This window comes from Sus scrofa, chromosome 14 (genome assembly GCF_054392235.1).
Source record: "Sus scrofa isolate SSC_HxYL_T2T_F1_AM1 chromosome 14, Sscrofa_HxYL_maternal_Yorkshire_Landrace_v2.0, whole genome shotgun sequence".
NCBI lineage: Eukaryota > Metazoa > Chordata > Mammalia > Artiodactyla > Suidae > Sus > Sus scrofa.
In genome coordinates this window covers 110,909,862-110,924,484 of record NC_139396.1, presented here as the reverse complement: position 1 = coordinate 110,924,484, position 14,623 = coordinate 110,909,862, and the positions used below count along the sequence as shown (strand labels likewise).

At 53.8% G+C, this 14,623-nt stretch overlaps 1 protein-coding gene across 1 annotated transcript in view; it reads left to right on the top strand.

Moving 5' to 3' along the window:
* The window catches only part of PTPN20 (protein tyrosine phosphatase non-receptor type 20), a 113,676-nt gene extending 110,916 nt beyond the window's left edge, over nucleotides 1-2,760 (top strand). The window contains exon 11 of the mRNA XM_084996801.1: nucleotides 1,592-2,760. Within this exon, the coding sequence (XP_084852927.1) occupies nucleotides 1,592-1,696 (105 nt within the window). The 3' untranslated portion in view covers nucleotides 1,697-2,760. The remainder of the gene's footprint in view (nucleotides 1-1,591) is intronic.
* Nucleotides 2,761-14,623: the final 11,863 nt, after the last annotated feature.

The following is a 14,623-nucleotide window of genomic DNA, read 5'->3' as shown; positions in this document are numbered from 1 at the left end:
CCACTAGATGGGGGCTGACCACATGGCTGCATTGAGTGGGGATCATCTTGTGCCATGACTGACCATTACTCCAAACTGAATGGCAGATGCCACCACTGGGAGTCCTGGTCAGGGGACAGTGGGTGGGACAGAGGCTCTGAGCTGAACTCTTGCAGTACTATCTGGCCCTCATAGAGGCCACACTTACTCAAGTGGGGTTATGCCCATGTGGGCCTCTTCCTGGTCCATGAGAAGCTTTGGAAACAGTTCCTGTTCCTGAGCATGTGAACACTCTCTGTGTAGGAACCCATGCCAAACTCTCTTATCCAGGCTGAAATTGCCAGATCTTGACCTTAGTGGTCTTATATTTTTTAACCTGTGCTTTGGAGGCAGCAGTAGGAGTCTCCTGGTCACCTGTCCAGGGCTGGGATCTGGGGTGAGGCTGAGGGCAGAGGCCCCCTGTCACAAGAAGGATTTGAGTGAGTATGGAAGGAGAGGGAGATGTGATTGATACCTGGGGGTGTTATCTCACCCACATGCAAGGATGTGAGCTCAGCCACTGACTCAAAGGGCACCAGGATTTCACCTTGCACCTGCCTTGTTGGGGACAAGGGCAGAGAATGATCATATTGATGGAGTTACTCACAGACCAGTGAGCTGAGAGCCTGGGAAACAGAGAACACTTGGGGAAGCTGTTCAGGGTTACATTTTGGTTTTTCCCCTGTATGTTTAGCTACTTTCATTTCCATTATTCAGAACTGTTGTTAAATTTAATTTTTTTTTCTTTTTTTGCTTTTTAGGGCCATAGCCACTGCATATCAGAGTTCCCAGGCTAGGGGTCAAATTGGAATCAGAGCTACAGCTGCTGTGGCATCACAGCCATAGCAACAGGGGATCCGAGCCGCATCTGTGACTTACACCACAGGTCATGGCAACGCTAGATCGCTGACCCACTGAGTGAGGTCAGGGATCAAACTCGCATCCTCATGAATACTAGTCAGATTCGTTTCCTCTGTGGCAGATGGGAACCCCCACCCCCACCCCACCCCCGGCCCTGAAGCTTATGGAAGTTCCCAAACTAGGGATTGAATCTGAGCTGTAGCCACAGGCCTACCTTACAGCCACAGCAAAGTCAGATCCAAGCCACGACTGCGACCTACACCCCAGCTCACGGCAATGCCGGATCCTCAACCCACTGAGCGAGGCCAGGGATCAACCCTGCAACCTCATGGTTCCTAGTTGAATTCGTTTCCACTGAGCCACTATGGGAACTCCTTTTTTTTTTTTTTTTTTTCCTTTTTTAATGACAGAGCTATAGACCGTGGGAATTGTCCCAAGCATCCTACCAGGTCCTAAATGTGTTGCAACCAACATAAAAATTTGCCCCCACCCCAGGGCCCCTCCCACCCTCTTGTGCAGAAAGCAGAGGACCATTGAAGATGGACCACTGCTGGGGTGTTCACACAACGTGGCCAGGCTCTGGCCACAGCGCCTTTTGTGACCCAGGCGCTGGGCCCAGATAGGAGTACCCCTATTTTATACTTGGTTAAGAAAGATCTGTCATCTTCCCTGAGGCGGAGCAGACTGCAGCACCCTTTTATCTCTCTCACAGGCTTTGGCAATGTGGGCTTTCTCAGCCCGCAGCTCCAGCTGTGCTTTTCAACATCCCATTAGCAGCAGCGGGACTGAGAATGGAGGAAGTCTGGTCCCTCCCTGATGCTTGACCCCCAGAGTCTGTAATTAGTGTGTGACACTGTGGTCCGTAATTTCCGCCCAAGCCCTGCTTTGATTTCCGCAGCACAAACACGGCTCAGGGACCACTGATAAGAGGCAGGAGGACAGAGCAGAGAGCGCAGCATTTTTTGCATCCATGACCAAGGCATTGCACAGCCGAGGTTGCTAATCCCTTAATGAGGGCCTGGTGGCTGCTGAGGGCAGGGGCCAGGGAAGCGGGTGATGGAGGAGTGAAGCCTGGGCTGCACAGAAGCCCCAGGAATGCCTTACATTAACAAATCTAGCTCTAGGGGCAGCTGTTCCCGCCTCTTGGTGAGGCTTATGGAAACTTGCGCTAATTATAGACAGCAACGTGGCTCTGGAAAGGAAGCTCTTTTTGAAATCTCATGGCCTCCAGTGATAATATTTTAGAGCTGTGACATTAACTTAAACAGTCCATGGTAGGTGGGCAAGATGAGAACGTGCTGGCCCAGCACAGCCTCCCCACCCATGCCTGCCAGCCAGATGGAAGCCTGGGGGCCGGGTGGGAGGGGAGGACGGTCCTGCTGTGCTCTCTGGCCTGCCAGTAATACAAGCCGGCTGCAGCTAGAGGTTTACATTTCACTGTTTCCTCAGTTCTCAAGGCAGCTTTGCAAGGCACGTGCCGCTGCTCCCATCTGACAGATTAGGAAGCCTTCTCTTGGGCCCCTTAGAGATGCGCCAAAGGTCCCACCTGCATAGGCCTGGGCTGCAGTCCTAGCTTGGGTACAAGGACACTTATTGTAGGGAGCTCACCTAGAACTCTGAAGCTTGTGATGAACGTTTGTTGAGTGAATAAACAAACCACCCTGTGGTAGGTGTCATCACCCCCAATTTTCAGAGCAAAAAAATAAGGTTTCCAGATGGTTTTCACAAAATCACCACCCCACCTAGTAAAGGCTCTGGACTCCCCCACACAGAAATTGTACCAATCTTTACTACATCTTTTATTTCATATTGTATTTGGCTTTCAAGAAGTTAACTCATTTCTTGTTAACAAACAAAATAAAAATATATTAAAAAAACAAAGCTCACTTGCTAAGCCAATATTTATTCATGTTGAGTCTATGGTACCCAGACAGCACATGACTTTGAGGTCATTTTGCATAAAGTTATCACTGAACTTGAAACAGATTATGAAGTTTTTTTTTCTTAAGCAAAATTGCAACAGCAGGTTGTTTGCTGAAAAATATTTCCACTTATTTCCACTTATCGAGACACTTTGGTTTCCTTAAACGAAGTGGACATCATGTCCAAGGCACCAGCTTCATTATATTCATGTTGGAGGAAGCTTATTTTTTTTTCCATTGAGATACTATCTAGAGCGGAAATCCTTTATTAAGAGGAGAATCCTCCCTGCTAGTCAAATCCAAAAATCCTCTGAGCACCTGCAAGTGAATTTTCAAAAGGGATCACAACAGCCCTTTCAAAAATGAAATGAATTTTTATGTTGAAACACATCTCCAGATTTGGAGCTGTGTACACAACATCTCAATGTAAGGTAACTGCCAATAAAGTTGTCAAATATCACTTACCTTAAGAAGCAGAGTGTGATTTTAGAAATGGGCTGGACAAAGACACTTCTGTAGCCGGTCTTGTGCTGTACAAAAGGACAGCATTGCATTCTGTTCAGAAATGCAGACAGGTGAGTTCCCGTTGTGGCTCAGGGGTTAATGAACTGAAACTGACTAGTATCCATGAGGATGCAGGTTTGATCCCCAGCCTCGCTCAGTGGGTTAAGGTTCCGGCATTGCCATGAGCTGTGGTGTAGGTCACGGACACGGCTTGGAGCCCACATTGCTGTGGCTGTGGCATAGGCTGGCAGCTATAGCTCCAATTTGACCCCTAGCCTGGGAACCTCCATATGCTGCATATGCTGCAGGTATGGCCCTAAAAAGAAAAAAAATTAAAGAAGTGCAGACTGGCCCCTGGAGGACAGTGGCTAAGGAAGACTTGGGATGTAAGGATCCTCCAGGAAGACTCAGGCCAAAACTGGTTCAGAACACAGGCCTAGAGAATAGACCTTACCTATGTGTACGTCATGCGTTTAGAAGGTTACTTCTCAGGCAGAAACCTGGTCAACAGACAGTCCTGGAGCCTGGCTCAGAGAGGCTGGGACACCTTCCTCAAAGTCACACAGCTTGGGCCCTCAGAAGCACAGTGTGTGGCTAGTAGAAGAGAGGACCAATACGTAAGTGACATGCATGAGTCAAATACATGCTGTCAGCAGGGAGACACTCCAGGAGGAAACAGTGGAGCAGGGAGGGGGAGGGATGTGTCTGTGTGTGTGAGTGTGTGTTGGGAGGAATGGCCCCTGTCCTCAGAAGTCACCCGGTGAGGCTCAGCTGAGGAGCTGCCTCCTCTGAGGAGCTCTCCTGGCCCTGGGGGGTCAAGGGCTCTCTCAGAGGTCGTATGGCCATGCACTGCCTCTCTCTAGACACAGAGCCCCTGGGACCAGTGATCCTTACTTTGTGCTCTAGTGCATTAAGGAGACCCTCAGTGCAGCTCTTGTGTGATTTTTTCCCCAAAAAGATGCCCTGCATGGTGGCACTTTCCCTATGGAAGCCTCCAGAGGGGGCTTGCTGTGCCTGTGAATAAATGGTTCACCTAAGGGGGCGTAAATCCCTCAGGCCATGGAGGTAGTCTCACCTCCAGACGGTACAGCAGCTTTGCCTCGCCCTCTCCCTGGGACAGGGAGCCAATCCAGGTGGCTCTCAGGCTCAGCTGCTGTGTGAGCACCCAGCGGGGACCCACCCTTTCCCCCCACGGCCCCGGTTGCAATGCCCAAACCTGTAGGACCTTGGGGGCTGTGGAGAGGCACCCTCTTAGCGTAGTGGAGATCTGCCCATCAGCCTTATCATGGCCACGTTTACTTTCGGGGCACCACTACCTCGGCCACATCTCCTGCAAGATGCTGCTGCTGGACTTCAGAGAATCCAAGAAGCTTTTTCTTGTTTTAATCCCAGAGCCCAAGGCAGTTGGCAGTTCACACTGTCTCCGCTCAGCCCTGGGACTTTTTTTTTTTTTTTTAAATCAATCAATCAATCAATCAATCAATCAATGATTTTGTCTTTTTAGGGCTGTACCCTCGGCATATGGAGGTTGCCAGGCTAGGGGTCCAATCAGAGCTGGAGCTGTTGACTTACGCCACAGCCACAGCAACTTGGGATCTGAGCTGTATCTGCAACCTACACCACAGCTCATGGCAATGTTGGATCCTTAACCCACTGAGCAAGGCCAGGGATCGAACCCGCATCCTCATGGACACTAGCCGGGACCATTAACCACTGAGCCACGACAGGAACTTCAGCCCTGGGACTTTTTAGCGACAGGTGCCCTGAAGGATTTCCCCCAGAGTCCATCATGAAAAAGAAGGACAATAATCTGTTCCTCTTTCCAAAAATATGTGTGGAGAGAGAATAGGCCTAGTCTTAGAAGCGAGCCAAGTCTCTTCAAATTGATGTGTCTCAAAAGAAGTGAGAAAGTGCAGGGGTTTTCCCCCTGGGTAGCAGGGAAGCATGACAAACGCCTGGAAACTTGGCAGGGATGCCCTGGATCGCAGTGCTGGCATTGGGCCACCTGGCGGAGGAACTGGGAGAAGCTTTCCAGTCATCCGGATGCAATTCCCTCCTCGGCTTAGACGAGGCAGGCGCATGTGTGGGTGCAGTGCGGATGGGGATCTGGCCTGAAAGGGCAGCTGCCTTCCTCCACTTGACCTCAAGCCAGTGGACACTTGCTGGCATTTAATGAGCACCACTGTGTGCCGGGCACTCACAGGTGGCACTTCCTACAGTAACAGGTGACCCTGGAGGAGCACAGGAGGCTTTCGGTTTTCTAGTCTCTTCTAGGGCCTCCTGATTCTGTCTGGTCAATCCCGTGTCAGGGAAGTGGATCCAGGTGTGCATACTCCTGTGTGAAGTGACAACCATCACTTTGATGGCCTCTGGGGTCCTTCTCACATCAGAACCCAAAGTCTTCCTGTGGAAGTTTGAATTCCTTGGTGCCCGCTATCTGGATATTAGGGACCAGCCAAATGACGGGTGTGTGGGGGTGTGCGAGTACACTGTTGGGCCCAGATATTTAGCTCACTCCACCTGTTTAAAGAAAATTGAGCTGACATGTCAAATACTTTTAGCACTGAGAATAGGTGCGAAAAGTATTTGGGAATAGGTCTGCTGGGCTCCATACCCATGTCTGGAGTTCCCTGTGCTTTTATGGGAGGGTGAGCCTGGGGTGGGCTGGTGCCTGAGCCTCTAGCAGGCTGCCTCCCATGCACTGGCCACTGGCGAATCTCACCATGATCTGGCTGTGGGGCTCCATGAGTGTGAAGCTCTGAGCTCACAGTCTGCCTGGCAGAGAAAAGACAGAACAGCCAGAGGTTCTGGGTAGTGATGGATGTGGACCCCTGGGGTCCTGCTGTTCAGGGCAAAACTGGCCATGTGTGCCCCACACCCCATCTCTGGGGAACCCTGGGCCTCCCTTGAGGCAGAGTGTCCCCTCCAATGAGAATGCATCTCTGATGAGCTTCCTCCAGCTGTGTTCAGAGAGGAGAGGGTGATCGGGACCTTGGAGCCCCACTTTAGGGGTCCATATTGAAGCTGCTGATCAAGACCCAGGAGGGGTCCAAAGAGTAGGGCCAGGCAGAGACACGGGGCTGTAGGGCACACCGCCTCATCTGAGCTGAGTTGAGGGCACAGGCAGATCTGATGTCCCATGTTAGTTTCTGTCTCTCCTTCATGAGACTGGCTATAGAGGGACATTCAAGCAGAAAATTTTCTACCTCTGCATGGGGGCTGGGCGTGGGGACTGGTAGTACTTTTGGGTACTGTTGTTTAGAAGGGACTCTGAACTTCTGGAACATAACCACAAGAGCCTCAAGGGAGCACTGGGAGTCCCTGGAAGGAGCCCAGCGACCCTGAGATGAGGAGGTCTGGGAGACTGGAAGATGAGGGCATAATGGGGACCCCCTTACTGTCACCGTCACTGCAAGCGGCACGGGGCTTGCACACCCCATTCATGATGACCCTCACTGACCAGTACATCTCCCTTAAGAGGGAGGTCAGCCTTGTCCTTCACAGGGCATGTGCTTTGGGTTAGGCCTTGCCGCCTTTCCTAGGAGGCACAGAGCACAGGAGCTGTGGAGACAGCGGGCATCCCATCACAGGGTCTTCCTGGAGCCATCTCTGTTGCCTTCCAAATCCTGCTTAATCACTTCAGTTGTGCTGGCCCGTGGATTTTGGCTCTACCTCCTGGGCCATAGAATGGCATGGGACTCCTTCTAGAACCTACCAGTTATTTCTCTCATCCTTTTTTTTTTTTTTTCTTCTTTTATTTAAGGGCTGCACCTGTGGCTTATGGAAGTTCCCAGGCTAGGGGTCAAATTGGAGCTGTAGCCGCTGGCCTACACCACAGCCACAGCAACACCAGATCTGAGCCACACCTGTGACCTACACCCCAGCTCATGGCAATGCGGGATCCTCAACCCACTGAGCGGGGCCAGAGATTGAACCTGCATCCTCGTGGATACTAGTTGGATTCTTTACTGCTGTGCTACAATGGGAACTCCTCATGCTCTTTTTTTCTCTTATTCCTACTGATGCTTTTCTGTTTTGATTAGGGTGGCTTGCCATTCCTGCTGCTTCTTCCCTCCCTCCCTTTCAGCCCCAGGGCCTCTCTGGCCCTCTAGTGGATAACCCTCTGCTTCCCAGGATGAGGGGACATGATTCCATGACAGATGAGGACAGTCACAGGCCAGATCTTCCTCAGCACATGCTTCATAGCCTTGGGTATGGAAGTTCTACCTCCTGCTGCAGGGTCTCTCTGCCTCCATAGGGTATGAGAACTGGGGCCCAAGGGTCAGGTGCCAGGCTCAGCATCTGTTGCTCCAGATTCTGAGTCCTGCACATCTCACCTCCTTCTCTGCCAGAACATTCCTCTGTCTAAAGCACTGGCCGTCAAAGGAAATGGGTCTTGAGAGGCCCAGAGTGGCTCCAGCCAGTCCACTTGAGCATGTACTGGGCAGAAAAGACCAAAGGGCCAAGTCTAAGGCATAGTCCTGGGCTGAGTTGGACGTCAAGGCCAGATCTTTAAATCCCATGGATTTGAAGAAGGGAAAGGAAGCCAGAGTCAAGGAAACAGAAACAGGGACTTGGCAGGGTGGTCCCAAGGGTGAGTGGGCCTCATTTTCACAATCTATGTGGGCAGGAGGGGGATCAGAGGTCCTGGAACCAGCCATGCTCCATGTGTGCTTGTGACTAGCCACCCACATGTCCAGGTCTGATAGGAGGGACCCTTTCAGGAGGTGGCTCTGAGCTCTCAGCACCTGGGTCTTGAGCCTCCAAGGACTATGGCAGCTGGGCCTCCATGTGACCATGGGCTCAAGGGAGCATGCAGACCACCAGATGGCCAGCTTACAGCACGGGTAGGAAAGATATGTGGGGGTCTCCAGATGGCAAGGCACAGGGGTCTCTTCAAAGGTGCTTGGGGACCAGAAGCTCAGATTGCTGGAGGCTCTCTCTGTCCTTTCTCCTTAGAGCACATGGTGGGCATCTGTGTGTCCAAAGTGTCCCCACCTGCCCTAGGCCAGCCCCTGTGAGTCATGTTGGCCCTGCGGAGGGGCTGGGTGTGAAGAGGTGAGACCCTGGCACTCCAAGGCAGAGCCTGTCAGAGAAACAGCCAGAAGTCCTGGGTGGCCAGTGGGTTGGGGGACATGAAGCAGAGAGATGAGACTCAGAGGGTGGGGACACAGAGGGCCAGCACCCTGCCCTGCAGGCCAAGGGGAGATGGGCTTTGTCCAGCTGAGAACACAACCAGAACAGAGCCCTTGAGGGGAAGGGGAGGCAGCAGCTCACTTTCTCTGAAGATTGAGGGGGTGGGTGTCTCCGAGTCCTGAAGAAGCTGATACTTGGGCACACAGACTCCTGGGAGAATCTTACAAGGGACTCGCTGGTACCAAGTGCCGCTCTCGGACCTGTATTGAGTATTCTCTCTGAACCTCCACCCAGGCCCTCCAATCTTGTTTTAATGAGGAGGACACGAGGCAACTGGGCTGGGGAAGGTCCTCTCCCTTGCCTGGGGTTGCACAGTGGCTTGGAAGGGACCCAGTAGTGTGGACTTTGCTCGATGGGTCCCCCAGCCCCATGCAGGCCAAGGTATATCTGCGGGTGGTAGAAAGAGGTGGTCTGAGGGCCAGAAGGATCCTCATGGGAAAGGACCACCACCATCCTGGAACCCAGCCAGCCTGCTCAACTCCCCACCTCCCTCCCCTCTCCCGCCCTCCCCTGCTCTGGCGGACACAGCGCCAAGGCCCCACGGGGCAGAGGCTGGCGTCGCTGGGGAGACAGGGGAACTTGGTGCAAGGCCCCAGCTGGAAGGCGATGTGGGAAACTTCTGCTTGAGGGGAGCTGCTCAAATGGGCCTCTGGGCCCCCGGGTACAAGGTCTTGTTTTCCCGCTGCCTTTGCAAATGGAGAAGGGGCTCCAGCAGCCGAGGCAGGAACAATGGTGCCGCTGGCTACCCGGCCCACCTCCGGGTCCAGGGCTCTGGCGGCCGGCACTGCCTTCTGAATGCAATGCCTTTGAGAGGCTCCTCCTGGGAAACTGGGCAGTGAGGCCCATGATCTTCATGCTCCCTCATGTGCCTCGTTTCTCTGCAGAGCTCTGAGCCCGAGGCCAAGGGTGGGCGTGAGAGAGTGTGTCAGGGAGTGGGTGCTCCTGGGAGTGGGGTCTTGTGGTGAGTGGCGGTGGGCACACATAGCATAGAGTGAGGAAGCGACATGGTGTGAACCTGTCTGTGGGCATGAGGGGCGAGGGCTGTGTGGGGGTATACAGAGCAGGGTGTACGTGGGCAGGTAAGGGGGCAGGTGAGAGGTGTCTGTGAGGCCCAGAGGTAGGAGGTGTTCCCAGGAAATGGGAAGAGCCAGGGGGAGGGTGTGGAGTGTGGGGCGGGGTGCAAGATGGGTGGGCGCAGGAGCATGCAGAGGCAGGGCACCTTGAGGGACCCTGGGCTCTTGTCCTGTTGGGGGCATGATGACTTGGGAGGAGGCAGTGAAGGCCAGTTCTGTGGGGTAGGGGCTGCTGGGGTCTGGAGAGGAAGACTCCATGGCAAATTGAAGACCAGGAGTGAAGGCTGGGAGACAGCCCAGATGAGGTGAGTCTTGATCAGTGTATGCACACAGTAGGTGCTTTTGGGGGGGCACCATCTGTGGCATATGGAAGTTCTCAGGCTAGGGGTTGAATCAGAGCTGCAGCTGCCAGCCTACGCCACAGCCACAGCAGCACCAGATCTGAGCCGCATCCATGACAAACACCACAGCTCAGGGCAATGCCTGATCCTTTGACATATGAGTGAGACCAGGGGTCGAACCCAGATCCTCATGAATACTAGTCAGGTTCTTAACCACTGAGCCACGCCGGGAACGCCACAGTAGGTGCTTATGAATCCGTTGGCTATGTGACTGGTAGGTTCGTGGTGCTAATGGGTGGAGGGATCCTCAAGAGGGAGTCAGTATGTGTGTGTGACAGAGAGAGAGAAATGGCCTGTGCAGGGACACCCCGTATCCCCTGGTCCCCACTCTGCCATTCCTGCAGCAAGGGATGCCTGTGGAGTGAAGCTGGGGCTTCAGTGTGACCAGCAGGGGGCGCCGTGCCACCGAGCGACTCCCCCGCTCCCCCCCACCCCCTTCCTGGAAACCCTTCCAACAGCTGGAATACATATTTTTACATTTTTGAGTGGGTGCCCACCTCTGGTATGGCTTCAATGCTAATCTAGCTCCGGTCCTAGCTGGCAAACTGTCCGTAACTCATCGCCTCCTGTGCTAATAATACCACAGGATGTCATACCCGGGACGGCCCGGGGCTCCTGGGCCCCTCGGCCCCTCTCAGCCCTGAGGAAGGCACACACAGCCCCTGAGAAGGCATCGGGAGCAGGTGTGAAATGAAACCAGGGAAACATATGGCGTCCCAGTCCATGTGGGAGGAGCAGACGGGAGCCAGGAAGCCAAGGGAGTGCAACCAGGGTCTTCTCCCAGGCCCAGGGCAACCCAGCATGTCTGCAGCCTCTGTCCTCACCAGCCTCCTGGCAGGGTGTGGCTTTCTTGGCAATGGTGAACAGTGGCCTGGGGTGACACGAGAGGCAAGAGCAGAGGCCCTGGGAACAGCTGGGACCCTCAGGTCAAACCTGGAGGGGGCTGCCTTGCCCCTGCTCAGTTATGTCACTCACTGTGTTGTGACTTCATGTAGCACAAAGAGAATTCTATCGAGGCAAGGATGGGTGGCCAGACAGCCCAGAGGAGGGGTTCAGCCCAGGTGGGGGGGTTTCGGGGCTGCCAGGGATAGCTTTGGTAGGTTTGTCTGAACTGCGTTCTCAAGGATGACTAGGAGTTGGTTGGGCCAAATGGGCAGCATTTCATGTTGCACAGGCAGGACATGGGAATGGAGTGGTTTGGGTCAGGTGGTAGAGGCTACAGGGTCATGTCAAGAATTGAGGCTGACTAGCCCCTGTGGGGTGCTCAGGCACCTGAATCCATACATGCTGGACCCCAGGGCCAATGGCAGACTCTAGGAGAGGGTGTAGGTCTTAGGACAAGGGAACTTAATGGCAGGAGGTCGGTCACTGAAGCCAGCCTGGGCAGCCCCAAATCATGCCTTAGTATTTCTAAATTCGACATTAAGACTAACTAAACTGTCAAATCTGGGCTCTTCCAGGGACAAAGAGCCCAAGTTCTCCAGAGCTGGGGATTCCATTGCAAAATGAAAATGGGGGGAAAGGGGGAGTGACGGTCACCCTCCCACACACAGGGCAGTCGTGAGAATTAGATGAGATATTCTAATCCCTTATCAGTGCCTCAAACACAGTAGGGTTCCCCAAATGGTAACTATTATTATTATTCTTCCAGGTTTCTGCAGGTGAGGAAGCTGGGAGGGAATTTAAGTATGTTGTCTAATTTTGTGTCTTTTCATCTAGCATGAGGTGGTTAATGTTCCTTTTTATGGATGAATAGGAACAGCCCAGCTTAGTCACTTGCCCAGGCCACTCAGCCATAGCTCAGCAAAGCTGGTACCTGGCCCAGACACTCCTGCCTCTCACCACCTGAAGGGCAGCCCACTCTGGGGCTGGCTGTGTGCAGGCAGGAGCCCCCTTGGGGACCATGGGACTCAGCCCCTGGCAGGTGCTCTGACCTGGTTGCCTGGGTGGCTGTGTTTAAACATCATCTTCAGTAGAGGCAAAGAAGAGGAAAGCAAGCAAGCATGTCATGGGCAGCCTGGTCCTCCGGGGACTTCCTGTGGCTTGGATGATCCTACTGCCCTGGCTTTGTTTGTGAGAGGCAGAAAGGGCAGCTCAGGGGTCTGCTGTCATGGCAAGGTTGACCAGGCTGGAGGCTGCAGACTGCAGTGGGCCTTGCATGAGGAATCATCTGAGTACCTCGAAGGCTCTGAGAGGGCAGAGCACATGGCCCAGGAGGGGGCAAAAGAGGATTGTGGAATCTTTGAGGAGCTCTCCATGCCGGTCCTCAGGGTGATTGGGAGGTTAGAGAGTGGGTTTAGGAGATGCCAATCAGAGGTCGTGAAGGTGACGTGCAGGTCAGATTTGTCCTATCGATGTATTTGATTAGGCTTACCATGCCTCTCAAAAATTTTTAATTATGTCCCTACATTTTCCTGGAAAAGTCCAGGTTTGAAGTTTCTTTTGACAAGCTGGAGGATCTGGCTACATTGTATGAGAGGCGAAAGGTTGCCAATCTAGTTGGTGAAAGAGTTATCACAGACCACACCATTCTCCATGGTGCTCCCATCATGGCTTATATATCCCCTGCCCGGGTGGGTCACTTTGTTAGCGGCCCCCACCATTGATGGGGAGGCCCTCCACCAACCCTTGATTCCTCCACACGACCCTCAATTCAGCTATGATCTTAATGTCCCTAACAATGAGCATGGGGTGGTGACAGGCAGTGCAGCATTGGTGTCAGCAGTCCAGAAGCAGAGTTGGGAGTCAATGTGGGGAGCAATGAGAAAGGGCTCCTCCACCCCCAGAACCAAAGATTCAGAGGGTTTGGTCTGAAAACGTGGGGGGAGCCTGTGTGCAGCTTAGCCTCTGGTCCTCTTAAGCTGAGAGAGAGAGAAGACCAGAGCTGACTGGCCCCAGCCGTACTGCCACACAAGAAAACTTCGTCCACTCTGGAGGAGATGAAGGGAAAGGGCAAAAAGAGGCTCCAAAGCTTTCCAGAACCTTCCAGATTGACCACAAGCTTCTAAGAGAGAAAATAGGCATCAGAGCAACTGTTCCTAACCCCAAGCTGAGGGGGAGGCAGGAATGTGGGGAGAAGGCTCCCCAGTTCCCAGGGGCAGTCACACTGTCTGGGAGGCACAGGTAGAGCTCCGTGGTGTCAGGACTGCGGGCAGGCTTTGGGTCAGGCTCAGCTGTGATATGGAACAAGACCCACCCCGACAGGCCCCGGGTGACCTTCGGTACAGAGCAACTGCTCTCAGGGGAAAATGAGCCTGGGATGGGGTGACAGGAAGTGAGGGGGGAGAGAGAGACACACACAGAGACAGACACAGAAATATCCATAGGAATAGAGAGAGACAGATTGAGAATAAGAGAGGGAGGATGGGTGAGCCTCTTGGGGCCTGTGGTTCTAGCCTGACTTGGGACCAGCTGGGTGCCCACCCCTCTCCCTTGAAGACCTAACCACCTGTCCTCTCCTCCCTGTCCAAGACCTGGCTCATGGCCAGCACTGGGGAGTGTCCTGTGCTACCAATGCTGGCACAGACCAGGTGTTCAAGAACTCTCCTTATGAAGGCTGCTGCTCCGTCTCCCGCCAGTGGATCCCTACTCGCCAGGGAAAGCACACCAGGAAGGCCTCAGCCAGCTGGGGACATCTGGGATAGGACCACCGGGTTGGGTGGGCTTATGCCGATGGCCAGTAAGACCAGGCAAGGCCAGTCTGTCCTCAGCAGCAGGACCCAGTAGGAAGGCTCGGCTCCCTCTCAGAGCCCAGGCTCGGGCCTCAGGCCCCGCCCACCAGAGGGGCCTGTCATCTTGGACCCTTGGACCAGGGCTTTGGGATGCATGGACGACGAAATCAAAACCATATTTTTCTGTGTTGGAAAATCGAGCCGTGATGAATTTGGAAAGGGATGAATTTGGAAAATCATAAATATCAGAGCTGTGCAGACCATTTCCCGGCATCGCACAGCACACTGGCTTCACGAAGCCCGAGTGGCACCCCCCCAAGTGCATGTGGCCTGGACCGGGGCTGCTCCAATCAGTAAAGGTGGGGCCGTGCTCGGGAACGCCGAGGGCATTTCATTAGAGGCTGGTGATGGGGAGCTTCCAAGTGGATGGTTTGGAAGCTCATGAGCAGGCAATGTGGGGGGAGAACGCCCTCATGGGAGTTGTGGCCAAAGCCAGACCATGGTTATTCACAGTGCGGTTTCCAGCTGCTTCCAAATCTGCCTCTGCCTGCTGGGCCTCTGGGTGAGTTGTGCCTCCCCCCACCCCAGGATCTCAGTTTCCCCAGCTTCTTCCCAGTCTCCTCCAACTCCAACATTGTTCCGAGCAGGCTCCAAGGCAGCACCCAGGGCTTCCTGGAGATGGAGCCTCTGCTTCAGATGGTCCCTCTGCTTCATGAACTAGCCTGAGTCACGCATGAGATCAAAGACCACACAGGCCCTGGAAAGGGTCTGCTTTACCTCATTTCTGTGCCTCTGGTGTTCTTTGCTGGCTGGATAGACACCTGGAAAACCCCTTGGTATGAAAGCCGGGATAAGGGAGATCAGAGCTAGTGGCGCAGGGCCTCTGGGAGGAGTGGGTGTGTGGCTCACACTGTGTTCAGACACCCGGTTCAGGGGGCTTCCTCCCTGGCTGGTGGCCTCTGGAGTGCCCTGAGCCC